Source organism: Labeo rohita, chromosome 20 (genome assembly GCF_022985175.1).
Source record: "Labeo rohita strain BAU-BD-2019 chromosome 20, IGBB_LRoh.1.0, whole genome shotgun sequence".
NCBI lineage: Eukaryota > Metazoa > Chordata > Actinopteri > Cypriniformes > Cyprinidae > Labeo > Labeo rohita.
This window is the reverse complement of record NC_066888.1, coordinates 22,010,452-22,038,446: the sequence shown is the minus strand read 5'-3', so window position 1 is coordinate 22,038,446 and position 27,995 is coordinate 22,010,452. Positions and strand designations below refer to the sequence as shown.

Sequence of the window (27,995 nt, the reverse complement as noted above, 5' to 3'; positions counted from 1 at the left end):
CGACTGTGATTACTAGAAGGTGAAACGTTTTATAGAACCTACAAGATTAATTTTCTTTTGTATTTCATTAATACGTCTTTTGAAATTAGTAGACGTTTAAACGATTATAATGTTATAACGCATAAATATCTCAAAAAAGACTTGAAATTCAAAAGTGGAGCCGCTCAGCGCCATCTGGCGCGCTAACAGGAAATAGTAATAAGCACGTTTACGTTTGACGCAGAGGAGGAGGAGTCATTGCAACGAAAAAATGGCGGCTGTGTTGCAGCAGATATTGGAGCGGTCGGAGATATCAAAACTTCCCAAAACTGTCTTGACTAAATTAGAGAAGTACATTTCTGAACAGCAGTGTGAAGTTGATTGTCTGAAGGCACAACAGGAGCAATATCGTGTGGATAATGGTAAGGTTATGCTGTTTTAATAGATAAAATGCACTGTTTACAGCCACGGACAGAGAGACTCATGAACGAGGCCTAAGTTTCATTATCGTTTTTAAACTTTATTTTTCCACTTGGACATATTGTTCTGCAAACTGTATGTAGTGAGCATGTGTTACAATTATTGAGTAACAGAAAACGTTTTTTATTTACATTTATTACCATAGGCTTGTTTGTATGGAAGTTGATTCGTTCTGTTCTTTTTTTCCATATAGAACAACAGTATTTTGACATCGAGAAGAAGTTTGCAGAGAGTCAGGCTCAGTTTGTCTCACAGACACAAGAGCATCAGATACTGAAAGAAGACTACTGCAAATTGGGTAAGGAGGTGGGAGTCAAAAACCTCTTCTTTAATTAAAAAAAACCTCCACAGATTTAATGTTGTATTTGTACTCGTCTTTTTACAGAGAATGAGCTGAAATGCTTACGAGAGAAAAATAAGGAGCAAACGTCTTCATACACCAAACTAGAATCAGAGCAGGTAATGAAAGATCATCTAACACTTTCATAGAGGACAACGTCTGTGTCTTGTCTTGAATTTTTTTGTGTTGCTGAAGAGGTGAAATTGTGCTGCCTTTGTGCAGAATGAAGTTTCCAAAGCCAAAGATGAGCTTGAGGCGGAAAAACGAGAGCTTGTGCGGACACTGGAAAGGAGATCCCAGGAGATGGAACAACAAAGCGGTAATTAATAAACATTTTTGTATGATCATTAAAAACTTTTTCACAGGTTATATGAAATTAGCAGATTTTGCTTTGATCTTCACGTACACTGTTTGAACAAAAATACAGTGAAAACATTGTTTTGCAAAAATATTACAACTTAATTTTCAATTTCAGTGTATTTTAAAATAACATTTATTTCTTGTGATGCAAAGCTGAATTACTTCAGTCTTCAGTGTCACATGATCCTTCAGAAATTGTTCTAATATGCTGATTTGCTGCTTAGGAAACATTTAAGGTTTTGCTAATGAAAAGGAAGTTAAAATAGTTAAATAAAAGAAGTAAATAAAACAGCATTTATTTGGAATAAATCCTTTGTATTGTTATAGATGTATTTGCTGTGACTTTTGATAAATTAAATGTTTTCTGTTTAAAAGTGATTTTATTTTTCATTAAAACATACATACAGACACCACAAAACTTTGAAATGGTAGTGTATAATATACACATTTTTATTTTATTTTGTTTTAGAGGATCTGAAGCGTCTTAATGATAGATTGGTGGAAGTCAATGCAGAAAAAATGCAGCTTCAGCTCAAGCTGGATGAGTCAGAATCCACAGAGGTCTCAATCAAGGTAAAATTGAATGAAATCACACTATTTTCATAGGAATGCACTGATCTGATACCTGTATTATTATCTGCACCAACACTGACTTTTTAGTTTAATGCAGTTCATTGCCTTTTATCTTGATGCATTTGTAATCCACAGTTTTCTTTGTTTGTAACTTGCTGGCATTTTAATACCAGGCCCCTAAACACTGATTAATATGCTGACACTATGGTCATCTTCCAGTATAAAGAGAAACGAATGGAGCAGGAGAAAGATCTACTCCAGGGTCAGGTGACCTGGCTGAATACTGAGCTTAAGACCAAGAGTGAAGAGCTGCTGTCTCTTTCCAGACAGAAAGGCAATGAGATCCTGGAGCTCCAGTGCAACCTTAATAACAAGGAGGATGAAGTACTTCACAAATGTTTTTTTTTTCTTTAATATATATGATATGTATTTAAAGTTATCATGAATATTGTCTGATATGCTTTGAAATGTGTTAAAGTTCTTAGTCCATGTGCTAATCTCTGTACCTCTGTAGATCGCCCGTCTTCAAGATCAGGTGACCAGTCTGAAGGCGTCCAATGAGAACCTTCAGAGGCAAGCGGAGGAGATGATCACCAAGATGAGAGAGGTTAGACAATCATCCATTGCAGAAGATATCAGCTAAATGGTGTTTCAGAATTCTTCATAAACCATTTTGACATGTTGTGCTTTTAGGCAAAGGAACAGCAAGCCAGTTTGGAAGAGAAGTTTGGTAATGAGCTCAATGCCAACATCAAACTTTCAAACTTGTATAAGGTAAGTTTTAATTACTTTAAGAACTGAAGAATGTGATTAAAGGGATTCATAAATAGTTAGTTCTATATTCTGTTGGTGATTCACAGGGAGCTGCAGCTGATGCAGAGGCCAAGAGTGAGGAGCTCAGCAGAGCTGTTGATGAACTTCACAGACTGCTTAAAGAGGCTGGAGAGGGTAAGTGACCCTACTGTTCAGACACATGCATGCTTGAGAACCATAAAAAAAATGGATGTTGAAGCTTGTGTGTATTTACATATGTCTGTGATCATGTCTTGTCTACTCTAAACAGCACATAAAGCTCTGGAAGTGAGGATGGCAGAGCTGGAGAGTTGTAAGGACAAAGAAATTGCTGAACTGAAAGAGAAAATAAGCAGCCAGGAGAAAGAGCTGGACAATGCAAATGAGCTGCTGTCTGACAAACACAGAGGTTAGCATCATCATTAGCAAATCATTATTTCCATGTAAAGTAGCATTTGTAAATTTGTTGCTCTCTTGTCTGGCCACCATTCTAGGAACTACTTCAATTCTTACAGAGGAGCAGGTGACCACAATGTCTCCCACAGCAGCTGCTGTTGCCAAAATCATCAAACCAGGCATGAAACTTACAGAGGTACTGGCAAGTGCAAGTGCATTGTTTATATTCACAGAACCATTTTTCAGTTTTAATAAACATTCTCCTATTTTGTGTAGATATATACAGCATATGTTGAGACTCAAGAACAGCTACAACGGGAGAAACTAGAGAACAAACGACTGCACAAGTACCTGGATGACATTGTGCAGGAGATGGAAGCAAAGGCGCCCATCCTGAAGAGACAGAGAGAGGAGTTTGAGCGCATGCAAAAGTCTGTTTCCAGTCTCTCTGCTAAACTTGAGCAAGCTGTCACGGTGAGAATCGAGGAGCCTTGTAGAAATAAACAACCTAGTTGCATTTTACACTGCCAGTGCTTGCTACCTGATGACTGCTTATGAAACAAATCTAAAAATGATTATCCACGAATCTTTCAGGAGGTCCACCGCTTGCAGAAGGAAGCAGATGACAGCAACAAATGCGCATCTGTGTTGGAGAGAGACAACCAGAGGTTTGAGGTCCAGCTGGCTGACATGTCTCAACAGGTGAGGCCAGGTTGCACAGCTGAGGCATCAGTCTCTTACAGCAGAGAGAAAAAGAATCTAAAATCCTATTGTTTTAACAACTATCTCAGGTGCGGGTCCTCCTCATTGAGCTGGAGGAAGCACGAGGTAACCATGTGATGCGTGAGGAGGATGAAGTGTGTTCGGCGGATGTGAGCAGTACTTCAGAGGTGATTTCTCAACACCTGGTCACCTTCCGCAGCGTTGAAGAGCTGCAGCAGCAGAACCAGCGACTCCTAGTGGCACTCAGAGACCTCAGTGAGGAAAAGGAGAAAGATGAGTTGGAGGGAGACACCATGAAGTAAGTGTGTGAGATTTAAAGGATTAGTTCACTTCCAGAAAAAAAGCTTCATGAAAACTTTTTATGAAAAATTAAGGTTTTTGAGGAAAACATTCCAGGATTTTTCCTCATATAGTGGGCTTCAATGGGAATCATTGGGTTGAAGGTCCAAATTGCAGTTTCAGTGCAGCTTCAAAGGGCTCTACACGATCCCAGCTTAGGAATAAGGGTCTTATCTAGTAAAACGATCAGTCATTTTCTAAATAAAAAAAAAAAATAGAAATGTGTATATATATATATTTTTTTTTTAAACCACGAATGCTCGTTTTGCACTAGCACTAGCTACCAAAAAGGTAGGGTGTGGGTGAAAAACATGATCTCATTTTTTTCCTCCAGCTTCAAAATCGTCCAGCATTGTTGTTTTATCTTTTGTGTAAAGGGCATTTGACTTGTTCACTTTGTAAACACTGGGTCAGTACTTCCAGGTACGTCACACAGGTCCTTTCCAATTTGATTATGTAATGTGTAAAGTCGAGCTATTGCAAGATGAGCATTTGTGGTTAAAAAGTATATACATTTTTATACTTTTAAGAAAACGACAGATCGTTTCGCTAGATGAGACCCTTATTCCTTGGCTGGGGTTGTGTAAAGCCCTTTGAACCTGCATTGAAAATGCAATTTGGACTTTCAACCTGTTGGATGCCATTAAAGTCCACTATATGGAGAAAAATCCTGAAAGGTTTTCCTCAAAAACCTTAATTTTTTTTTGACTGAAAAAAAAGACATGAACATCTTGGATGACATGAGTGTTAGTAAATTATCAGGAATGTTTTATTCTGGAAGTAAACTTTTAAATGGATCTGTCAGCCTAATATCAGATTAAGTATCTATTGAGAAAGCATAATGCTCATTGTGTGTTTAGACGCAGTGAAGTGGAGAAATATCTTGAGGAGCTTCAGCGTGAGTTGGAGCAGCTCAAAGAAAAGAGAGCTCAGGATCTGCAGAAGGTTGACGCTGTGGCACGACAAAGGGATATGTTCCGCATGCTTCTGACCCAGGCCACTGGAGTCACCTTCCCACAGGGTAAGTTTGTTAGTCTAGTCTGTATTGCAAGTGGAATTACTGTAAAAATTCAAGAGTGTATAAGACATCTTAATAGAAAAGGATCATGCAGATGATTGAATAAAGTTTTATGAACTTCTGCTGTGACAGGTGCTGGTAATGAGGACCTTATGCTGACCTCCACCCCTCGCCGTTCTCCAGCTGTCACACCCACGACAGGCACCCCTACAGGACTGGTTGCAACAGCGATAGAATCCACTGAGTCAGTAGAGGCCAAGGCTGCACTGAAGCAGGTACGAGATCAGAGCAGGCTGTCCAATCATGGCAGTTTTCTTCCCTTGCTGACATTGAGACTAAGAGCTTCATTAATAACCTAACATCAAGCATAAACTGTTCAAAAGTTTAGGATTGGTAAGATTTTTTTTAAATGTTTCTGTGTGTTTGATCAGCTTCAGGAAGTCTTTGTGGCCTATAAAAAGGAAAAAACTGAGTCTGAAAAAGCCCAGACAGAGCAAAGTGAGAAATTACAGGACCAAGTGACTGAACTCCGCTCTGAAAACACCAAGATCTCCACACAGCTGGAGTTCACCTCCAAACGGTATCCATTCATACGGTTCCTTCGGTCCTCATGGTTTTTCTCAAATATAGAATCATTCATTTATTTTATGTGGGGTGTGTGTGTGTGTGTATCAGGTATGAGATGCTGCAGGATAACGTGGAGGGCTACCGTAAGGAGATTGCCTCTTTGAATGAGAAGACTCAAAAACAGGCTGCAGCAATTCAGCAGAGTGAACAGACCATACACACCCTCACCCAGGATCTGCGAGCAGCAGCTGAGAAACTCTCCAGTGCTGAGGTGTCTTGTTGGTTCATTCACTCAAGCACAGGTGTCTCTGACCACTGTTAGTTGAGTCTAATTATGTTTCCCTTTCAGTCAGAAGCAGAGAATCTGCGTAAAGAGAGAGACATGTTGAAGATGGTGGAGATCAGACTGACCCAGGAGAAGGAGTCCTTCCAGGCCCAACAGCTTGGCCAGAATATGCTGCTTACCAACCTCAAATCAATACAGGTGACAAGTGATTTTAGGAAATACCTCAAACAATCTAATCCTCACAGTGGATGTTTTGAGAACTTATTGTGTCTATAAATAAATTTTGCAGGCAACTCTAGAGCGCTCTGAGACAGAGACCAGACAAAGGCTGACTGCTCAGATTGAGAAGCAGGAGCGAGAGATCACTCAGCTCCAGAAGAGACTTGAAAATGAGGTGGAACAGAAGCACCTGCTGGCACGCAATCAAGATGTAAGGGACATATCGTTTTCCCTCAATCTCTTATTTCCCCCATTTGGAACTTTTATTCATTTGCTTCTCTTTGACATTCCTTTGCAACATAGATGCAGCTGATGGATGTTAAGAAGCAGCTGGAAACACAGACCACCCAGTACCACAGGACAAGAGAACAGCTTACTGCTGCCCAACTCGAGCTTAACAACCTAAAGCTGCAGATGAGTAGCAGGGAGAGCCGGCTGGTGTCTCCTACAGCACTTACAGGTGAGAAATTCTTAAGTTATTTGTTCAAGTTTGGTAGTTCAACCTCGTTAACTGCAAAGACTAGAGCATTGTTGATAGAAAAGACTCTGTGAAGTTGTTGTTGTTGTTTTTCCTCTTCAGGCCTGCAGGGCAGTGAAGGTGATACGGAGGCTCTGCGTGCCCAGCTGAAGCAGGCTGAGAGCAAGGTAGAAGATCTGGCCGAACGACTGAAGAACACTATTGCCAGCATGGAGCAGTATAAGGCCATGAGTCTTAGCTTAGAGGAGTCCCTGGATAAAGAGAAACAGGTTGGTGTTATAATAAAAAATCACTATACTTCGCTTTACTCTAACAACCTTTACCTTCCATTAAAAAAAAGACATGAACAATAGAAATTAAGAAATTATTTGTATTATTTAAAGTAACTGTTTTCTATTTGAATATATATTTTAAAATCCTCTCTGTCGTTCAACTTTTAGGTAACAGAACAGGTGCGATCATCTGTGCAAAACCAGGTGGAAGTGGCTCAGGAACAGTATAAACAGCTGGAGCAAAAACTTCTGGAAGCAGACAAGGAGAAACAGAGCTTGCTGGAAGAGAAAAGCAAAGCTATTGCTGCTGTGGAGCAAGAGGTATTAAATTCCTACCTCTACTCACTGTCTTTGCTCACTAGATCTCTGACCTTTCTAATTTAAAGAGCACATTCTACACTTTTTCTTTTACTTTTCCTGAAGTCTAGGGATGTTATTCAAGGTCCGCAAGGGAGTTCTAGGGGGTCCAGAGCATATGTTAGTTATAAATGATGTAAAAAATAAATACAAAATCAGATTAAACTAAATTAATAAACTTAAAAAAAAAAAAAAAAAAAAAAAACAATAGTTGCATCAGGCAGTGGAGCATTACAGGGAGTAGAAAAAAATGCATGTAAAAGTCATTTTATACTTTACATTTTTCACAGTATAAATTGTCTTTATGTGTGAAAATTTTATAATAGGGGTCTACTGCATGACTGATCATTTTTGCGCATCCATGGCATCTAAAAGATTAAAAGTCCAGTTGTAACAGTAGTTCACAGTATTTACCAGGGTGCGCCAAGTTGATGAATGGGTCTTAAAGGGTATTAATTACTCAACCTCATGTTATCCCAAACCCATAAGACTTTCTCTCATCTTTGGAGCACAAATTGTGATATTTTTGATGAATTCCTAGAGCTTTCTGACCCTACATAGATGGCAATGCAACTACCATGTTCATGGCCCAGAAAGGTAGTATGGATATTGTTAAAATAGTCCATGTGACATCAGTGGTGTCAGAGAAAACAAAAATAATGACTTTATTCAACAGATTCTTCTCTTCCGTGTCAGTCTTTGACCAACCCTTTAATGTCATTCATTTAGTTTTTTCTGATACACTCTTTTTATCCATTCTAAGATAGAATTTGACTTATTTCTTGATCCTTTATCCCAGTTGAACGAGCTGAGGAAATCTCTAAGCAGCCTGCAGGCGGAGCACCAGAGTGCCCTGGATAAAGCTGCTGTTGCTGCTGCACAGGAGCAGCAGGCCATCCAGGACAGTCAGGAGCAGGCTAAGATGGCAGCTGAGGCGCAGGATAAGTATGAGAGGGAGATGTTGCTGCATGCGGCCGACGTGGAAGCACTGCAGGCTGCCAAAGCACAGGCTCTGCAGGCAGCTCATCTCAGACAGCAGCTGGAGGACAAAGTTCAGAGCACCAGCGCACAGCTGCTAGAGGCTCGTGTTTCTTGGGAGGAGCAAGAGAAGATTCTTAAGGTAAAGAAATTGCAAAATATATAGCTGTTATGGGAATAGTAATAACATTTTCACAGTCATTTTGTTTCTCTCTACACATCAGGAGGAGCAGTCTAAGCTAGAGTCTCGCAGTGAGGAGCTGCAGAGGCAGAACACACTCCTTCACGAGCAGATACAGACTCTGAGTGGACAAATGGCCAGTCAGCTGCAGCGAGCCACCACTGAGAGTCAACTCAACGTCTCTCTGACAGAGGAGGGGAAGTCTCAGGAGCAGCTCCTGGAGATCCTAAGGTCTTTTGTTTTCTCCCATATGTTATTAATTTCATTGACAGTGATTAAAAATAGAAGATGAAAAGGAGAAATGTAGATTCTTCTCTAGTTTCCTTGTTCACCACAGTCTTATTTTTGCAGGTTTGTACGACGGGAGAAGGAGATTGCAGAATCTCGATTTGAGGTGGTCCAGGGTGAGAGTCTGAGGCACAGGCTGAGAGTGGAACATCTGGAGAGAGAGCTGAAGGACGTGCAGGAGAGTCTGAATGCGGAGAGAGAGAGGATGCAGGTTGGTTTGGAGAACCTAGATGTGTGAATAAATATTTAGGCGCACCAGTGCGATTGACCTGATCAGCGTATTTGTGTTTTCGATGAGGGGAGCTTCAAAGGTTTCAAAGTGTTTTGTCAATGTTGAGAAATGTATCACATCTCACAAATCCTTTCATAAAGTGTAAATAAGAGATTCATTGTGCAGTTTCAGGAGCTTTGTTCATTATAATGGAACTTTGTGAGATCGCGATGAACTAAGATGAATGACTGCTTTTAATGATTATTAAGGAAGTTTGTAAATTTGATATTGATTTAATTAAACAGTTTAATAAACAAGAAGTTAATATTGTCTGACAATAACGCTATTGCCTGATTTTGCTCTATTTCGTAGGTGAAAATAGTTTGAAACAAAGTCACCGCTAAGCTGCTGCACTTCCAATCTAACACGTTATTTTAACGTGCATTTTTAAATGAATCTAGTGACTCAATTACCCATTCATAAAGACAGTCACTTGCTTTATTCCCGCCATTTGAGCGAATCGGATGAATGAATTCAGTATTAAAGTTAGTGACTTGCCACCACTTTTATTTTATTTTAGTTTTTAAAGTATCTTTTCAGTTATTTAAATTTATTTCTATTCGAAATTTTATATTTAAAACATTAATCTCGACGTGAATTTAGGAGTTTAATTGCACTCATGCCACGTCTGAGCTTCGTTAAACGTCTGAAAATACACTTAAAAAAGCCGCTTTTGTGTTCTTCTGCGCCACCACTGTAGTACAAATTAATTTTAACACTGATTTTGTTTGATTTGTAACATACTACTACTTCTATTTGTTCTTATTCTGTTGTTTTAATAAGAAATTTTAAAAAGCTTCTGAATATTTTTTTTTTTAAGATTTGTCAAAGGTGACATACTTTTAATAAAGTTGGAACAATGCCATTACAAATGTAGAAACAAAATTCCCCTGTAAATCACTTTAAATCAAGTATCACTTTATAGGAATAATAGGAAGGCTCATTTTTTTTATCAGGTTTTTTGATTATTAATTTGAAGGTGCTGTTTACACTGTTCCTAAATTTAAGTTAGGAGCACAAGTGCTCCTAAAAATAAAAGTAAGTATAGAGCCCTGCCTAGATGCATGCCGTTTTATTCCTGATCAACTGTGCTAGTTAACTGCCTTAGTTACTAGCTCTGTACTTCCTTTTTCCTGTGCCTGTTACTCAGCCTGTTTAATTATTGTCTAAAGGTGACTGCAAAGACTCTGACCCAGCATGATGAGCTGATGAAGAAGACAGAGACAATGAGTGTGCTAATGGAGACCAATAAGATGCTGAGGGAGGAGAAAGAGAAACTGGAACAAGAGCTGAAGGATACTCAAGCCAAGGCAAGCCACACTATATAGTCAATTATATTTGCAAGTTGAAATACTGCTTTAAATAAATAATGCTTTACACTTAAGTTTTTTATATAGATAATTATGCATGCATGCATGTATGTTACTTTACATGTAACAAAATTGATATGTGCAATTTTAAAATGAAATAAAAAGTAACATGTATTTGCTTAAAGGAGATGATAACTGCATAATAACGGTGTTTTGATTCACAGGTGCGTAAACTGGAGTCAGACATCTTGCCAATGCAAGAGTCCAATGCAGAGCTGAGTGAAAAGAGTGGTATGCTACAGGCAGAGAAGAAGCTTCTTGAGGAAGATATCAAACGCTGGAAAGCTCGCACTCAGGTTAGAAGTTTGTCTATCTTGAGGTTTTGCCTTCAGAAACTGTGTATTTGTCATTGGTGTAAATCATTGGGTCATCACTATACTTTCTTTTGGTGTTTAGCACCTGGTGAGCCAGCAGAAAGACACTGACCCAGAAGAGTACAAGCGACTGCACTCTGAGAGGGAAGCACATCTCAAACGCATCCAGCAGCTTATTGAGGAGACTAGTCGACTCAAAGCTGATGCTTCCAGGTTCAAGGAGCTTTCTGTCTTAAGTTAAGCTAAAAAGTCTTTTCATTCTTGACTTGGCTGTTTAATCATGTTTCTTATTCTTGCTCTCTCCAGGAGCAGTGGCTCTTTGACTATGATGCAATCCCAGGTGCAGAACCTAAGGGAGAACTTAGGGAAGGTGATGGTGGAGAGGGACAACCTGAAGAAAGACCAGGAGGCTAAAAATCTGGACATCCAGGAGAAACTAAAAACCATCACACAAGTTAAAAAGATTGGTCGACGTTACAAAACCCAGTACGAAGAGCTCAAGGTTGAATATGACAAGGTGCGTCAGGGTTTGTGACGTAAGAAGTGGTCTGAATTTCCAAATGTGTGTTTGGAGTGGAGGTCTGATTTAATTGGGTTTTTGTGCAGTTGGTAGCTGCAGCAGCATCTGCACCGGCCCAGGATCAAGAGGCACAGCAAGCATCAGCTCAAGAACTTCAAGCTCTCAAAGAGTCCCTCAACCAATCAGGGAACAGGACAAGGGAACTGGAAGGCCATCTGGAGAATCTCAATAGAGTAAGTGAACTGCCTGGTTTAAAAGTTTTATGTCTTGTTTTCTTTTTCTTGGCTTTTACCTTTTAAATTTATTGATTCAGACATTTTAAAAAAATTATTCTAAAACAATCTGCACTGAAATGCATCGCACAACCTTTTAAGATCAGGCTAAAAAGATTGGGTACTTTTTGAAATATGATGCTCATGGCGTGAGATTTCTTTTGCAGACTGTAGGTGAGCGGGAAGCAGAGGCACGCAGTGCACAGGAACAGGCCGCTCGTCTACAGGCGGAGCTATCGCGTCTCAGGCAGGAGCTTCAGGAGAAATCATCTCAGGAGGAGCGACTCAAACAGCAGTTGACTGAAAAGGAGGAGAGGACTAAGAAGGCCATACTAATGGCTAAGCAGAAGATCAGCCAGCTTACTGGTAAGAATTGACCCTGAATTAGAATGAATAGTCTTTTTCTTCCAGTTAGTTTGACACAGGTTTGTTTTCCATGTTCACCTCTACTTCCAGGTGTAAAAGGTCAGCTCCAGAAAGAAAATGAGGAGCTGAAGCAACAAAAAGAAGAATTGGAAGTGCGAGTGAGCGCACTAAAGTCTCAGTACGAGGGGCGTCTGAGCAGACAGGAAAGGGAGCTACGAGACCTCCGCGAGCAGCAGGAGAGACATGGAGAACAGAGAGATGAGCCTCCGGAGCAGGGCTCCAGCAAGGTAGCACCACAGTCATGCAACTGCAAAGCTATAGCTAAACAAGTATAAATGTTTAAGAGTTTATCTAGTTTTTTTTCTGTCTTCAGACCCAGGAACCACAAAGGACAACAGAACAGCGACAAATCTCTCTGAAGTCCACACCAGTGGCAGAAAGAGGAAGGTACAGTATTTTTATGGTGGTTGTGCAATCATTGTCTGGCAAATTCAAAAATGGCCTCTCTGCAAGTCAAGCCTCTCTACTTTGTTGCTTTTATAGTGCAAGCACTTCAGAGCCTCCAACTGCTAATATAAAGCCCACGCCACTGGCAGCAACCCCTAGCAAGCCTCCAGCGATTCCAGGAAACAAATCCACTCCAAGGGCCAGCATCAAACCAATGATCACTCCTGCTCCAGTGCCCACACCTACTCCCACTGCCACAGTCATGCCCACCACGCAGGTGGAGACCCAAGAACGTAAGTGTTGGACTTTGTTTTAACTAAGGTTATTATCATTCGCTAAAACTGAAACCATAAAACATTTTTTGAAAAACATTAACTGAAAGAAAATATTTTAAAAATGGAACCTGAACTTTTTGTTTGAAGTACTAAAATAAACAGGCGTTATGAGAACTTTATAGACATTACAAAAACAAACTACTAATGACAAAAAAAAAAAATTACTAAAACTTTGCAATTAAAATGAAAACAGTATAAAATATAAAACGGTATAACAATATAAAAACGGTTTAAATTCAATGTTCCATTTAATGTTTTTATTTATTTTATTTAGGCTTTATTTCATTAAAAAAAAAAAAAAAAAATTTTATAGATTCACTTAAAGGGATAGTTCACCCACAAGACCTTTGTTCATCTTTGGAATATAAATTAAGATATTTTTGTTAAAATCTGAGATCTTTCTGAGTCTGCATAGACAGCAACGCATGCATCGTGGTACTGTCGTGAATGCTCCATGAAAACAAAAAAGAATTTGTTGCATCAAGTCATTATTTTTGTTTTCTTTGTGCGCAAAGTATTCTCATGGCATCCCACTGATGTCACATGAACTATTTTAACAATGTTCATACTACCTTTCTGGGTCTTGAATTTGGTAGCTGCATTGCTGTCTATGCAGCGTCAGAAAGCTCTCAGATTTCATCAAAAATATCTTAATTTGTGTTCCGAAGATGAACAAAGGTCTTACGGGTTTGGAATGACATGAGGGTGACTATCCCTTTAACAGTAACACTGATATGCAAACAAATTAATTTTATCTTTACCTTTACAGCCATGCAGTCATCCGAGGCCCCGCTTGAGCATGTGACTGTGTACGGCAGTGCCAGCGGATCAGTGCGGTCCACCAGCCCTAATGTTCAGACCACCCTGGCTCAACCTCTGCTGAATGTTCAACAGCAAAACCAGGCCACTGCGTTCATCCAGCCCACACAGCAGCAAACCCAGCCCCCTGCTGAACCATCCAATCAGGAACCTCCAGCTGCTGTAATGCTGCCAAACTCCCAGTTAGACAGGCCTCTTTCTACATCCACAGGTATATGGAGTGCCACCGCTAGCACAAGCAGTGCCAGTGCAGGTAATTTCAGTTATAAACTCAACCAGATTTACTGAACGGGTTGTTACAGCACCTCACTCTAAAGATGATCTCTTATGTGTCCTCCTGTAGTGTCCGCATCCCCTAGTAGTGCCTTGAGCAAACGCCCCCGTGAAGAGGAACAGGAGAGCATGTCTGCTGACACACAGTCCCAGGATGAGCCCAATGACACTCCCATTTGCAAGAGGGTTCGCATTCATAGAGTAGGTCTGGAGGTAAGATTCATAACTGAAGCATTTTAATTTTATTTACCTGAAGCATTTTAAGTCTTGCAACAACAAATTATGCATTGCAGGAAGAGATGCTGGCTGAAGACAGCACTGAGGCTGAGAGTGTTGTACCGGGTGACAGCCAGGAGGCTCCTGACGCTGGGCAGATAATGGTAATGGCAAGAGGATGTGTGGAGAAACTTCCTGTTTGTTTTCAGACAGCAGTAGTGTGGAACCAATAAAAATGGATGTTTTAAATGCATTTGTCTGTGTGAAGGAGTTGGAGAGATGGACTACTTTTGAGAGCTGTGCTACTTTGGAGATGATGGATGAGGAACCAGGACCATCTCAGTCTGTCCCTGGAGACCGACCTCTGACCCATCCATCTGAGACGCATCGAAGCCCAGAGGAGCCTGATCATCATGTCATAGTCATTCTTAGTGACACAGATAGTGAGGGAGACCATGAAGAGGAATCCGAGGAGGAGGAGGAAGAAGAGCAGGTATGTAGTCGCACCGCAGCTGAAATTCATTAATGTTTAACACTTATATAAACTGTTTTTACCACTTCAGGATTATGAGGAGGAGGATGAGGAAGAGGAGGAGGAAGATGATGACGATGAGGAGGATGGCGGTATTGGGGAAGAGGGAGAAGACAGCAATGAAGGCAGCGGCAGCAGAGACGGCAATGAGGCCTATGAGGCAGACGATACAGAGGTACACACCAGAAATGTGGACCAATAGGAATTCAATTGAGAATGTAAATTGCAGAATTTAAATTGAGGTTGCAAACAGAATGAGGAGTTGTAGCAGTAAGATTTGTAATGTTTGTTTTATAAAGAAGTCTCTTCTGCTCATCAAGCCTGTATTTATTTGATCCAAACAAGAGCAAAAACTGTAAAAGTTTTAAATATTTTTTTGCTATTAAAATACCTGCTTTCTATTTGAAGATATTTTAAAATGTAATTTATTCCTGTGATCAAAACTAAATTTTCAGCATCATTACTACACTCTAATATGCTGATTTGCTGTTCAAGAAACTTTTATTATCAATATTTAAAACAGTTGAGTACCTTTTTTTTTTTTTTTTTTTTTTTTTTTTCAGGATTCTTTGAATAGAAAGATCCAAAGATCAGCATTTATCTGAAATAAAAAGCTTTTGTAACATCATACACTATACCATTCAAAAGGTTGAAGTCTGTCTTTATTATAATATATATTATAGAAATGAATACTTTCATTTAGCAGGGATGCTTTAAAGAATATAAAGACTAGGATTGTGCCAATACACAATGCTATTGTCTGTCGACGAGATATCGCCTGTTACTAATGCCTTTGACGATAGCAAGCCTATTATTATTATTATTATTATTATTATTATTATTATTATTATTATTATTATTATTATAGCTGCGACGTGGCTAGTATAAACACAAGCATTGACTATAGTGGCAGCTCCAGGGCACTTCCATCAGGGGGCATTTACATTTCTAGGGGGTGCACAAATCACGTTGAGCAGTAGGGGGTGTTTCCGGTGGGAAGCTTGCAATCTGTGATTGCGTGCAGATGCTCGTAAAGCGTGCAATCGTTTTCACTTTCGAAATCAGTCACATTCAGCAAGGAAGAGGGTGGTGGTGTAGAATTTTCCTTGTTCAAAATAAATTGCTCTGAAGAGGTTTTGAAGCCAGATAGACCTTTATTAACAAGTTAACAAAAGGCTGAGTAATGTTCGAACACCACTCCAGAGTCTTGTCTCAAACACATATATATACATCCTAAAGTTGTTTGCAGCATTCCATATACACTGTTGTATTTTTGGACAAGGTATTTTTTTTTACCATATATGAGTTCCTGAAGGTTGATCAATAGCTGTCATGTATTTGATCAATAGCTCCTGAACAGGTTCTTTCCATACATGAGTGTTTTTCAAGGTTTAAATAGTTCTCTCTGTTCTGAACTCACTGCACAGTGTTAAAACACATAGTCAGATGATAATAGTAGAATAATATCCTCTTATGCATAGGCTCAATTCTCAATTCTATGTTTTAAATCTTCTGTCTCCCCCTTCTGGGACTTACTTTAGTCCCACCTTACTGACTTATTCCAGAATGTAGTTTCACAATCCAGGATTCTCAGTTCTTGTATTATTGTGACGAAATAAGTCACACATTATTATCAATAACTTAATTATGGAACCACACTCCAGAGGACATCAGAACCAAACATCTCCCCTCACCTAATCAGAAGGGAGTAAAAGATCCTAACTTTTTGAAAATATTGGGAATATCAACATATAGAATACATCACACAGATTCAAATTGAAACAAAGTATAAGATGTCTTCAACTTAGATATTTTGTGTATTGTAAAGGGTCACTCTTGGGGAGTGGTTAGGTTTCTTAGTGTATGGTTTATCTTCATTGTCCTTACTTGAATCGTACTGGAATTTTTATCCTATGTTTAAATTTGGTTTATTCAACTTGATAATATTCACTTCGGTTACTTTCTGTCATAGTTTGATCATTATCTATCTTTTTTAACATTTCTTTTGTTTTTACCGTTGCATTAATTACTAATTTCATGACAAAATAATAAACCTCTTATCAATCCGTTAACTCCTAAGAATATTTAGTTTAACAAACTATTTTAATTCTTAATTTTTTATTCTAATCATAACTTTGCTAAGTGTTTCTCTAGATGGCAAATTATTTGGTATAGAAGCGCAAATTCTTCATATATATTTCTTTAATTTATAACCAACTAAGAGTTTATTTTGTCAAATTATTCTCGTTGTTTCATGTGCCTGTTGTCCTAATGCAGTTAAAGCATCATCTGTATAATTTATAAATCTTTGTTGATTATATTATTCATCCATTCTAGTTTCGTTTAGTGTAATCCAAATAATTGTTGATTCAAACCCTAATTAATTTCATCTTTTGCTTTAAATTTGCTTAAATTAATTTCGGTTATACACATTTAAGGTCTTGTTTATAAGCTCGGTTAGTTCTAGTTTAATTGTTTTCCTCGATTTGTTTTTGTTTTTCACTGCCTTATGGTAATTTATTCTTTTTTTCCAATTGATAAAGGAGGCAATAGTCATTCTTTTCCACAAATCCAAAAGAAATCTGCTAATATTCAGGATTGATCCTCAAAAGCTTCTTTAGAATGTAAAGCTATCGTTTGATTTTCACAATTATCACGAAACCTATGAAAAACAACAAAAACAGTGTCCTCCATTCACCGGTTGTTGACGTTTGTAAATGCTGTGAATACAGATGCTGTTGTTGGCTGCTTCAGAATTCCAGCTGTTGTGCGAATGCAACCAGGAAAACAGCCCAAGGGGGAAATCGATTTTCTGGGAACTATGCGGCGCGAAAGCCTCTTATGAATTGATGTTCAGTAAATTCCCTTTCTCATCATTCTAATTTATCATCCTTTGGGATGCAGTCATTGAATTGGAAGTGAGTCAGTTCTTCAATTCCATTTACCCAGCCGTAGTTGGACGCATGTGGTTTTAATGAAGCACCAATGCTTATGTTTGAACTGAACTTCAACTTGTGTAAGCAAGTTTCCGATCTGATGTGTCTCATGACATTTTAATGATCAAACCACAGTTATGCAATGTATTTATAAATAGCTGGTGCAATAGACTGAGTTTGACTACACACCTTTTTACACATTTTATTATAATATCCAAGTCATTAAAACGTATTCTGCTCCAAATAAATTTGTATGTGCAAATCAGAATTTAATACTCAGGAAATTAACTACAAATGTTGTTCTTTCTCTACCTCTTCATCCTTTTCCAAGGGCCCAGATCCCACAGATCCAGGCACTGAGACAGAGGAAAGTCTTGGAGCGACAGACTCCACCCAACGCATGGCAGATTCTCAGAGCTGTAAGTCAGCGTGACCTAAACATCTGTCTGAAAGGATGCATAGTAGCGTCCATCATGTTGATCTTTCCATGTATTTTTAATGAATATGATTAAGGCTTTCAAGCTTCATGAAGTCATTTGTTGGTGTTTTTAAAGCACCTTCTCTTTTCCTTTCATCTGTATGTGGCGTCTCAGTTGAAACTAGCACACTGGATGTTTTTGAAGCACCCGTCACCAGCTCTGCCTCTCGACCTCACCCACAATCACCCAGGAGACCTCAGCATCCTCTCCCACCTCGTCTAAACATCTTAGCCCCACCTGCTCAAGATTTGGGACCCCCTGCTCAAGCTCAGGTGTGTGCAAAGCGCTCAGTGCACTGTGTGGCGTAGCTCTTAGTTTGCTGTTGCTTGGAATGTGCATTTAAAAAAAAAACTTGCATGTGTCTGCAGCGGCTCCCAGTTCGACGGCCGTCAGTGGGACGAGGCCTCCAGCTTACTTCTGGAATGGCCAGTAGTGCAGTGAGTTGCGTTTTGGTTCATGGTTTTGGTTGTGGTGTGTTTGCATCTGAGCTTGAACGCTTGTCAATTTCAGTGTGTGATCTTTTTTCTTTCTTGGTTTTCCAACAGCAGCATTTCTATGAAGATGATGACAGAATGGTTCCTAGTACCCCTACACTTCCTCCTCCTCGCTCAGATGGATTTGCTGAAGCAATCCAGTATGTATTTTTGCCTTTATACTTTGCTGTGGTGAATTTATTTTATTTTTTTCCATTAATCAGCCATATGACTAATTTCTTCTGTTATACAAAGTTCTCCACAGGTTGCAGGCGTATCCCGATTTAGATTCGGTCCTTCGGATGACCTCCCGCAGACTAGTTCCTCTCACTCTGACCTTGGCCAGCTGCCATCACAAGGTAGCACACATCACCTTAAATAATTTTTTTTTTAAACTAATGACTAACAGCTGTTTCTGTCAGATGTTGGTTGTTTTTTTTTTTTTTTTTTTTTTTTTAATGCCGTCATCTGTGTGTTCAGGTTTAGGCATGTATGAGAGTTCTGTTTACCTTGGAGCTCATGAGGAGGAGTCAGGAGGCCGCAGTGTGCCCACAACACCACTGCAGATTGCCGCTCCTGGTACGTACAAAAATTATGCATCTTAATAGTCTGACACACAGAGGGATAACGAGCTATTTCAGAATAGTTTTAGTATCCCATTTTATGCACAGTTCTCCTTCCCCTGTCATTTTAGAATCAGTTAATCATCTATTTTTAATTCATCCAGTGACAATTTTATCAGAGTCTGTGGCATCTGAAGCGATAGAGCATGCTTCTCAGTCTGTGCCCATGGTGAGCACCTCCACACCCGGCCTTAGTGCTCCCGCAGGCCCTAGTGGAGTCGAGGAGAGAGATGACATGTTCATGGACGCAGGAGACAGGTAAACATGAGCCCTTGAGTATGCCCACAAAAGACACTGCCATCACAATTTACTTTCATTGTGCCATAAGAAGTTTTGAGAGAGCATGGACTCCATTATGGAGTATAAATTGAAGTACAGTTGAAGTCAAAATTTTACATACACCTTGCACAATCTGCCAAATATTAATGATTTTACTAAAATAAGGGGGATCATATAAAATGCATGTTAGTGTTTTTTTTTTTTTTTTTTTTTATTTAGTACTGACCTGAATAAGATATTTCACATAAAAGATGTTTATATATAGTTCACAAGAGAAAGTACTAGTTGAATTTAAAAGTTTACATATGCTTGATTCTTAATACTGTGTTGTTACCTGAATGATCCACAGAATTTATTTATTTATTTTTTGTTTATTTTTGTTTTGTCCTGAACAGTTAAACTGCCTGCTGTTCTTATGAAAAATCCTTCGGTCTCACAATTTTTTTTTTTTTTTTTTTTTTGTGTATTTGAGCCCTTTCCAACTATGACTGTATGATTTTGAGATCCATTTTTTTCACATTGACTACAATTGAGAGACTCTCAACTATGCAACTCTTACAGTTCAAATTCTCACTGATGCTTCAGAAGGAAAAATGATGCATTAAGAGCTGATGCATTAAGTGTGAATACTTTTGAACAGAATGAAGGTGTGCGTTTTCACTTCACTTATTTTGCTTATATATCATTTTTTTTTTTTTTCATTTAGTACTGCCCTTTCAGAAGCTACAGAAGTTGTCTTCCAGAAGAGAAAAATAAGTTCAATTTACCCTGATCTTCAAATTCAAAAAGTTTTCACCCCCTGGCTTTTAATGCATTATATTTCCTTCTGGAGCATCAGTGAGTGTTTGAACCTTCTGTAATAGTTGTATGAGTCCCTCAGTTGTTCTCGGCATGAAAAGATGGATCTCAAAATCATACAGTCATTGTTAGAAGGGGTTCAAATGCACAAAAATGCCTAAATAAATAATAATTTGTAGGACCTGAGGGTTTTTTCTGAACTGTTCAGGACAAACAAGGGGCTTATGAACAACTATCACTAAACAAAATAAACACATCTGTGGATCATTCAGGGAATCAATTGTATGTAAACATTTTTATAAATTCAACTATTTTCTCCTGTGGACTATATGTACGTCTTTGTGAAATATCTTATTTAGGTCAGTACTTGAATGAAAAAATTAATTTTGTATTTGTATTTTATAAAAATTGAAAAACGTATTTTGTATGATCCCTCTTATTTTGTTAAAATTAACATTTTGCGTATTCTGCAAGGTGTATGCAAACTGTATGCGTGTATATTAAGATGACACTATCTAATAAATATTTCTGCAGTGCTGAAGCTTCACTTGAGGCTGTGTCACAGAATGAGGCCGAGGAAGCAGCCCAGCCATCAGATGAGGCCAGTCTGCCTTCCACAAGCCAGGAACCTTCATCTAGTTCTGCAGGTACAAACACGCACTAAAATGACGCAGACTTCAGATATCTCATATTGGTTTCACAAACTCTGCCTTTTCTCTTTCAGACACTAGCAGCTCTCAGCCTCCTAAAGTCAGAACGGGATCTGGGAGACAGTGGACAGGTGGTCGTGGCTCTAGGAGCTTTGTAAAGAGAGGTAAGTATATGTACAATTTTTAATTTTTCCAACTGTGGCAAATATCTTTATTCATTTATTCATACATTTAGTTATTAACAAAGTAGAATTTAACATGATTAAGTGGATTTGACTTGTCTTGTCTGTCTTCCTGTAGATGGCGTCACGGGTGTGAGGGGACGTTTTGCCAGGTGAAGCACTTCTGGAGCAACGCATTCTGAATTAATAGCTCTGAAAGAACACAGCCATACCATTGTTCTGCTTTAAGGTTCAACTCAATGTATTATAAGTTTGGTTTGTTAGTTTAATGCTCTAAGCAATCCATCAATGTTATTTTAATGATTTTACATTCATACAATAAAATAGTTTTGAAAGTTTTCTTTGTACTTAATTCTGTCTCCGATCATAACCATTAAAGACTGTTTTCCACTGCACCTAAAACAGGTGCATCACTACAAAAATAAATGTACCATATATGACGTGAGGTAAAGCAATAAATGACTCAGTTTTTCTGGGTTGCTGGGCATTTGAAGAAGCTGGTTGCTGCGTTTTCCTTTGGACCTTGAGCAGGTTTTAGGATGGCAGGTTTTTCTCTTTCCATTTTGATGCTGTAGTATTTGTCTGTGAAAGACAACGGCAATGTTACATTTCATTAGAGATAGTGTTTGTAATTAAACTAAAAAAAATTAATTACTGATAAAACGAATATCAGATGAAAAACTTAAGAATTAGCCAAGCTTTCAGTTGCCCTTCCATTACAAATGTAACTACATTCAGACACACCCTGGTTGAGATCTCATTAGCTGTAACCTTGAAACGGTGCTGGGACAGAGTCCCAGTACCAGCTTTAATGAATAACATAACAACACTCACTTTGAGAGAATACGTAATACTTGTATCCTTCTTTCACTCTTGAGGGTACAGATACGGCTGAGGTCACCACGGTCGGAAATCCTTTCCAGGTCCTTGAGATGGTGATCACTTGCCCCAGAGCTGCAGCTGGGAAAAGAAAAAAGTCTAAAATTAATCAAAATGCTCGGCGGTCTATGTCAGTTAAACTGTTAAAGGTCACTTATCTGGTCTGTTAGTCCTTATCTGGAACAAAATGTGTTTGAGGCCTTTGCGAAACAAACTATAGTACTATACATGGTATTTTCACTTTATTTGTCTGCACACAACCTTCCCCTCTCCCTTAATGTCTAATTTCCTATTATTTTGTCTTTTTAAATGGGAGTCACCTCTTAAACATAATGCTGTATTGTTTGAAATGGCAGTATTTTGTGGTCAAACTTGTGATTCTTTACCAGCTTGTCGTCTGGCTCTCCTTCTCACGGTCAACAGAGAAATTCTTGGCTTTCTCCCACAACTTGGAGTAACCTGGTATGTGTACTTTTGTGCCCTCCCACCTGCAGAAATTGATTGGAAAGTCAATCAATTTGGTTTGGTTTGTTAGTTTAATGCTCTGAGCACTGAAACACGCCTAATAAAAACAAGCACCCATAGAACGTACATGTACATTTTTCTTTCAATTCTTACCTCTCCTGAAGAAGATTACAGACTCTTTTCTGCTTCTGTACTCTGGAATAGATAAAGCAGCTGTGATGTGATCAATCTGTCCAAAGCCTTGGGTGATGGGTTTGGGAAAGCCAGGATCCATCACACCATTCTCAAACCTCCAGTAGTTCTTTCCCTGTGAAATATGCGCAAACAGGACATATTAGGACATTGAGGATTTCATTTGACACCACTTTCGTTATAATTTTCTCTGATTCTCAATCTGTTGTGAATTGAAATATTTTGTCCTAATGACTGTGTATCAACCTTGAAGAAGTAGGTTTTGCCCAGGCAGTTGCAGCGGGTGTAAACCGTGTCGATGGGAGATGGGATTCCCCAGACCTTTGTAATTAGTTGAGGAGGATCGGGATTTCTATGTTTGTCCAATGTCCAGAAGTAATGTCCTAAAGAGAAGAAAGGGAAAGTGGCATTTTTTCACAAATAACATCTAGTTTCACAGTTCCCTAGACTTTGAAAGTTTCAACATCTTAAAACAGAAAGATAAATGCTTTGAACCAAAATAAATGAAGTGTTTCTATAAAGCGAGGATGCTGTATCATCTGGTACTGACCTCTGAACACCACAGTGGTACCATTTCTGAGAGTAGTCAAACCGCTAACTGGACGCCCACTGCAGAGGTTAGTGTCATAATCATCTGGAAAAAAAACAAAACACAGTAACACAATTATTTAACCCTTGTGCATCAATAAAAAAAAGTTACACATAGGTCCATAGTGGACAAAAATTTTCATGTCAAAAAAAGTGTCATAAAAATTTGAAGCGTGGGAGCACAGACTTAAGTTTGGTCTCATTTTAAAGAAGACCCGTGGCAGATTACTGATGTAGAAGAAAAAGTTTAAAAAACAAAGTTATAGAGGTTTAAGTTTATGAAAATGCTTTTATATAAAGTATAATTTATTTTTTATATAAAATATATATTTTATTAACAATGTTAAACCTGCTAGAAAATCAAAGCCATAAAACTAAAGAATCTGTGTTCCAAATTTTAGGCTGATGTCTCAGAAAATGAGCTTTCAGTAAGAATTTGTTTGGGCGCAGTGTCAAATTGTCCCCATAAGATGCCAGCAAAACTCTGCTGGTGCACACAGTGGTTGGATTTGTGGATTTGCAGTAGTTTTTCTCTCTCAAATATTACAAGAACACACACAATTTTTTTTATGACACACATACAAACCACACTGTTACATTCATTCCAACACATGGAATGGATGTCAGAGTGTGGTTTGTACCCACACAATTATAGCTGCATCATTATCCAGTTGGCTCTATAATTTGCAGAAGCAGAAAACAGGAATAAAGCGAATATTTGCTTTGTTGGCCAAACCTGAAAAAATGGCACCATCTGGTAAAAAATTCAAAAATTCAATTTTGAAGCCTTGCCAATAGAATGAAAGTCTATTAACAAACTTTAATTTTACAGTTGAATGGCACTGTTAAAAATAGCAGTTTTAATGGGTTTCAATGGGGTCCAAAAGGTGCTGAGTGTTACACTTTTTTGTACCTAGTGCAAAATAGATTTATTAAAGGAAATGGAGGTGAAATAGTAAAATTCCAATAAAAATACACACCTGTGCCAAAATGTATGCAGCTGGCAATAACACGGGTGAAATGATCACAAAAAACAAGACTGAAAAGGACAAAAATGTCCAAATGGTTGTACAAGGGTTAAGAACCAAAGTATTAAAAATATCTAAAACATACTTAAAAAATTATAAAAAATCATAAAAAAAAAAAAAAATCATAACTAGAAATATTAATGTTAGCACTAGAGTGTCAGCACAATGTTCAGATGGGAATCATGAAGGCTCTTAGTGGAAGCAAAATAATAAATATGAAGCATGAAAGATCTTACCAGCTTGATAATCTTTAATGCCATTCTTGTCAAAGCTTGGTTCAAGAGGATTTTCTTCTGGTATGATTGGAGCAACACTACTAGGATCCTTGAGAGATTCCTTTGAATTGGGTTTGTCGTTCTTGTCTTTACTAGGACGAGTGGGTCTTTTTGGTTTTCTTGGTTTTTTTGTTGGAGCAGGAGTGGACAGTGTCTTCTTTGGGACAGGGGTAGCTACGCTTGATGGACCTTCAGTTGGTGCTGTGCTTGAAGGATCTTCTGTTGATGCTGCGGTTGTTGGACCTTCAGTTGGTGCTGTGCTTGAAGGATCTTCTGTTGGCCCTGCACTTGATGGACCTTCTGTTGGTACTGAACTTAAAGGGCCTTCTGTTGATGATGCGGTTGTTGGACCTTCAGTTGGTGCTGTGCTTGAAGGATCTTCTGTTGGCCCTGCACTTGATGGACCTTCAGTTGGTGCTGAACTTAAAGGATCTTCTGTTGATGCTGCGGTTGTTGGACCTTCAGTTGGTGCTGTGCTTGAAGGATCTTCTGTTGGCCCTGCACTTGATGGACCATCTCTTGGTGCTGCATTAAAAGGATCTTCTGTTGGCCCTGCACTTGATGGACCATCTCTTGGTGCTGCATTAAAAGGATCTTCTGTTGGCCCTGCACCTGATGGACCATCTGTTGGTGCTGCATTAAAAGGATCTTCTGTTGGCCCTACACTTGATGGACCTTCAGTTGGTGCTATGCTTGAAGGATCTTCTGTTGATGCTGCGGTTGTTGGACCTTCAGTTGGTGCTGTGCTTGCTGGACCTTCTGTTGATGCTGTGCTTGAAGGATCTTCTGTTGGTGCTGTGCTTGATGGACCTTCAGTTGGTGCTGTGCTTGAAGGATCTTCTGTTGATGCTGTGGTTGTTGGACCTTCAGTTGGTGCTGTGCTTGCTGCACCTTCAGTTGGTGCTGTGCTTGATGGACCTTCAGTTGGTGCTGTGCTTGCTGCACCTTCAGTTGGTGCTGTGCTTGATGGACCTTCAGTTGGGTTCTCATCAGTAGGAAGCATGCTGCTGGCATCTGGAGAGGACAAAATAAGAGTTAAATGTTTTATTTTGTAATTATCAACATAATGTGCCATTTTGCATATTTGACAAATAAAGCTTATGATTAATATTGCTCACCAAGGCCTTCAGACTCATCTTCATCCTTAGGGATAGCTACCTCTTCTGCCTCTGCATTAAAAGATAATGTCATTTCCAAACAGGCAATTATCTAATTATAAAAATGTTTGCTGTATAGTCATCTGCATTCTCTATTGTCATAAATTAAAAAATGTCTAAGTAAACTAGTTTATGATTCAGTTTTCAACAAGTGCCCTACAGGGAAAAAAAAGAGAAAGAGAGACAAAGAGAAAGACTCACCTCCAAACTCTTCACCATCAGTCATGTCCTCACTAGAGGTTTCTACCAAAAAAAAAATATCACAACTGTATCTGAGGAGTATTGTTATTACAAAATAAAGTTAAATGAAGCAAAAAATCAGTACACTTTGATTTGGTTATTTGCGACAAAGCTACAGTAATTATACCTGTAGACTTTTTATTCTTTTTGTTTAGGCATAAGTTAGCGATCCTTTGAGATTCAGTGGTAGTGTTTATTGATTTTAAGGCATCTGTGTGTCAGGATTCTGGACTTTGTGTTCTGTGTTTTACCCCCCAGCCTTAGTTCCTGTTTGCTTATTTGGTAATTTTCCTGTTCTTGTTTAGTTAATTGATTACTCCTCCACCTGCTCTTAATTATCAAGTGTATTTAAGTTCCTGTTTTCCATGAGTTCATTGTCCTGTGTACTTTGTTACTCAGTTGTTCTTGTTGTTCTTCTCCCTACAACACATGTGGCACTGTGACAGTCACAGAGATATAAGTGTAAAATCAGGGCAAGGTTAAATGCATGCAAATGGATTCCATATTTATGTTAATTATTTGAAAAGAATAAATACTGACACCAACTTTTAACATATTTCTGATGTGATACAATGCCAGTCAAAAGATTTTTTTTTTTTAAACAAATTCTCTTCTGTTCACCAAGCCTGCATTTTTTTGATCCAAAGTACAACAAAAACAGTACAATTTTGAAAATGTACTCAACTGTTTTAAATATTGACGATGATAAATAATAATAATAAATGTTTCTTTACCAGCAAATCAGCATATTAGAATGATTTTCTGAAAGATTACGTGACACTTAAGTAATGATGCTGAAAATTTAGCTTTGATCACAGGAATATATTACATTTTAAAATATATTCAAAAATATATTCAAAATATATACAAAATTGTACTGTTTTGCTGTACTTTGGATCAAATAATTGCAGGCTTGATGAGCAGAAGAGGCTTCTTTAAAAAACAAAAAAAACCTTTTGACTTGTAAACCGTATTATATGTTTTTGTAATCAGTGCATGTTAGTCACATTATAACATTCAATTAGTATCAGTTGTTGCAAATCTATTTCCAACCACACGTGCGTGCAGTGTTATTAATGATGATTTAGTTAGGTATTATTTGATTCAAATATGCTGTAGTTTCTTTAGCTACTACACACAAATACTCCTTGTAGTTTACATTCTTACCTTCCACCAAGCACATGTTCTCATAATCAGGGCAGCATTGATTGTATGAGACACAATCAAAATCACAGTGACATGTATGGGCTCTATGAAAAGGCTCCCCGCAGCGTCCTTTGCATGAGTCCTCTACGATCAGAAATAATAACAATGCAGTCTCAGCAAAATGATTCTATAGAGAATATAGACTACACCAGTGCTTATGACATTCACATCAAATGCTACACCAATATTAATGAAACAGCCCCAGTGGAGAGTTCATATGAAACCTTACTTGTAGTACACAACTCTTTAAAGTCTGTACAGCACTCATTCAAGCTCATACACTCGTTGTCACACTGGCACACATTTCCTTTGTAGTAGCCTTCACCACAACGACCGGTACAGCTATCTGGACAGAGAGAACAGTGTTTACTTTACAGAGAACAGACTGACTGAGAATTCAGTATTTCGAGAGACATGTGTACATTTAGATACAGAGACAAACACAACAAGAGATGGGTTAATTATTCACAGTGTAAACAGAAATCAGTGCATGTTTTAGAGTAAAACAGTTCACTGTTATAACTGATGAATGATGTTATGAATGATGATAGATAGATAGATAGATAGATAGATAGATGATAGATAGATAGATAGATAGATAGATAGATAGATAGATAGATAGATAGATAGATAGATAGATAGATAGATAGATAGATAGATGATAGACAGACAGATAGATAGATAGATAGATAGATAGATAGATAGATAGACAGATAGATAGACAGATAGATGATAGATGATAGATAGACAGATAGATAGATAGATAGATAGATAGATAGATAGATAGATAGATGTTATACAAAACATTAAAAAAATATTCCAAACTTTTGACTGAAAGTGGAGAGAGATAGAGCAATATTTTACTGACTTACTTGGATCTGAAGAGCCTGTGGAGGTATATGCAAACAGCAGCAGTAAGGGCAGATATGTGGCCATCTCGGTTGTTCACGGCTGGAATCACCTAAGAGAGCATCTGTCTTTTCACCTGCAGTGATCTTCACTTTTATATGGAGACAGAATGCGTTGGTGTTCCCCTGTCGGTCCAATTATACAGTCAGTGCTGAATTAGTAATCGTCTAGTTTGCATGGGTGCGGTGATCCTCATGGACAAACAGACTTGAACATTCCCCCTCACTCGGTGTGCCTGTCGAAAACATCTACAAAGTTCGCTGGGTGACATCACA

At 38.5% G+C, this 27,995-nt stretch overlaps 2 protein-coding genes across 53 annotated transcripts; one reads left to right on the top strand and one right to left on the bottom strand.

Annotated features, from left to right (window-relative positions):
• Positions 1 to 233: 233 nt before the first annotated feature.
• Positions 234 to 20,953, top strand: tprb (translocated promoter region b, nuclear basket protein). Of its 3 annotated transcripts, none has more exons than XM_051138136.1 (50): positions 234 to 401; positions 653 to 757; positions 845 to 918; positions 1,022 to 1,118; positions 1,629 to 1,732; positions 1,952 to 2,116; positions 2,247 to 2,339; positions 2,426 to 2,506; positions 2,593 to 2,680; positions 2,796 to 2,933; positions 3,019 to 3,116; positions 3,197 to 3,394; positions 3,515 to 3,622; positions 3,712 to 3,941; positions 4,843 to 5,003; positions 5,133 to 5,275; positions 5,432 to 5,580; positions 5,676 to 5,838; positions 5,917 to 6,051; positions 6,143 to 6,283; positions 6,376 to 6,532; positions 6,653 to 6,819; positions 6,991 to 7,143; positions 7,979 to 8,299; positions 8,382 to 8,569; positions 8,690 to 8,837; positions 10,070 to 10,207; positions 10,432 to 10,563; positions 10,664 to 10,794; positions 10,888 to 11,098; positions 11,188 to 11,334; positions 11,541 to 11,739; positions 11,830 to 12,026; positions 12,113 to 12,186; positions 12,283 to 12,479; positions 13,291 to 13,593; positions 13,684 to 13,826; positions 13,907 to 13,993; positions 14,098 to 14,322; positions 14,393 to 14,536; positions 17,629 to 17,716; positions 17,891 to 18,048; positions 18,145 to 18,213; positions 18,322 to 18,410; positions 18,505 to 18,608; positions 18,730 to 18,828; positions 18,977 to 19,130; positions 20,484 to 20,596; positions 20,674 to 20,763; positions 20,900 to 20,953. In XM_051138136.1, the coding sequence occupies exons 1-50, from the start codon at positions 251 to 253 to the stop codon at positions 20,935 to 20,937; spliced, it is 7,086 nt and encodes a 2,361-aa protein (XP_050994093.1). In that variant the 5' UTR covers positions 234 to 250; the 3' UTR covers positions 20,938 to 20,953. The 3 variants fall into 3 exon arrangements, with proteins under 3 accessions (XP_050994093.1, XP_050994092.1, XP_050994091.1); XM_051138135.1 differs by having other exon boundaries at positions 17,852 to 18,048; positions 18,325 to 18,410; XM_051138134.1 differs by having other exon boundaries at positions 17,852 to 18,048.
• Positions 20,780 to 27,968, bottom strand: prg4b (proteoglycan 4b). Of its 50 annotated transcripts, none has more exons than XM_051138147.1 (14): positions 27,684 to 27,968; positions 27,041 to 27,157; positions 26,773 to 26,895; positions 25,567 to 25,608; positions 25,327 to 25,377; positions 24,560 to 25,222; positions 24,452 to 24,505; positions 24,170 to 24,397; positions 22,868 to 22,951; positions 22,564 to 22,700; positions 22,279 to 22,432; positions 22,047 to 22,148; positions 21,616 to 21,741; positions 21,026 to 21,363 (listed from the first exon to the last, which is right to left on the bottom strand). In XM_051138147.1, the coding sequence occupies exons 1-14, from the start codon at positions 27,745 to 27,747 to the stop codon at positions 21,245 to 21,247; spliced, it is 2,064 nt and encodes a 687-aa protein (XP_050994104.1). In that variant the 5' UTR covers positions 27,748 to 27,968; the 3' UTR covers positions 21,026 to 21,244. The 50 variants fall into 50 exon arrangements, with proteins under 50 accessions (XP_050994095.1, XP_050994104.1, XP_050994114.1 ...); XM_051138157.1 differs by lacking the exon at positions 24,452 to 24,505 and having other exon boundaries at positions 24,560 to 24,613; positions 24,668 to 25,222; XM_051138149.1 differs by having other exon boundaries at positions 24,170 to 24,505; positions 24,560 to 24,586; positions 24,668 to 25,222.
• Positions 27,969 to 27,995: the final 27 nt, after the last annotated feature.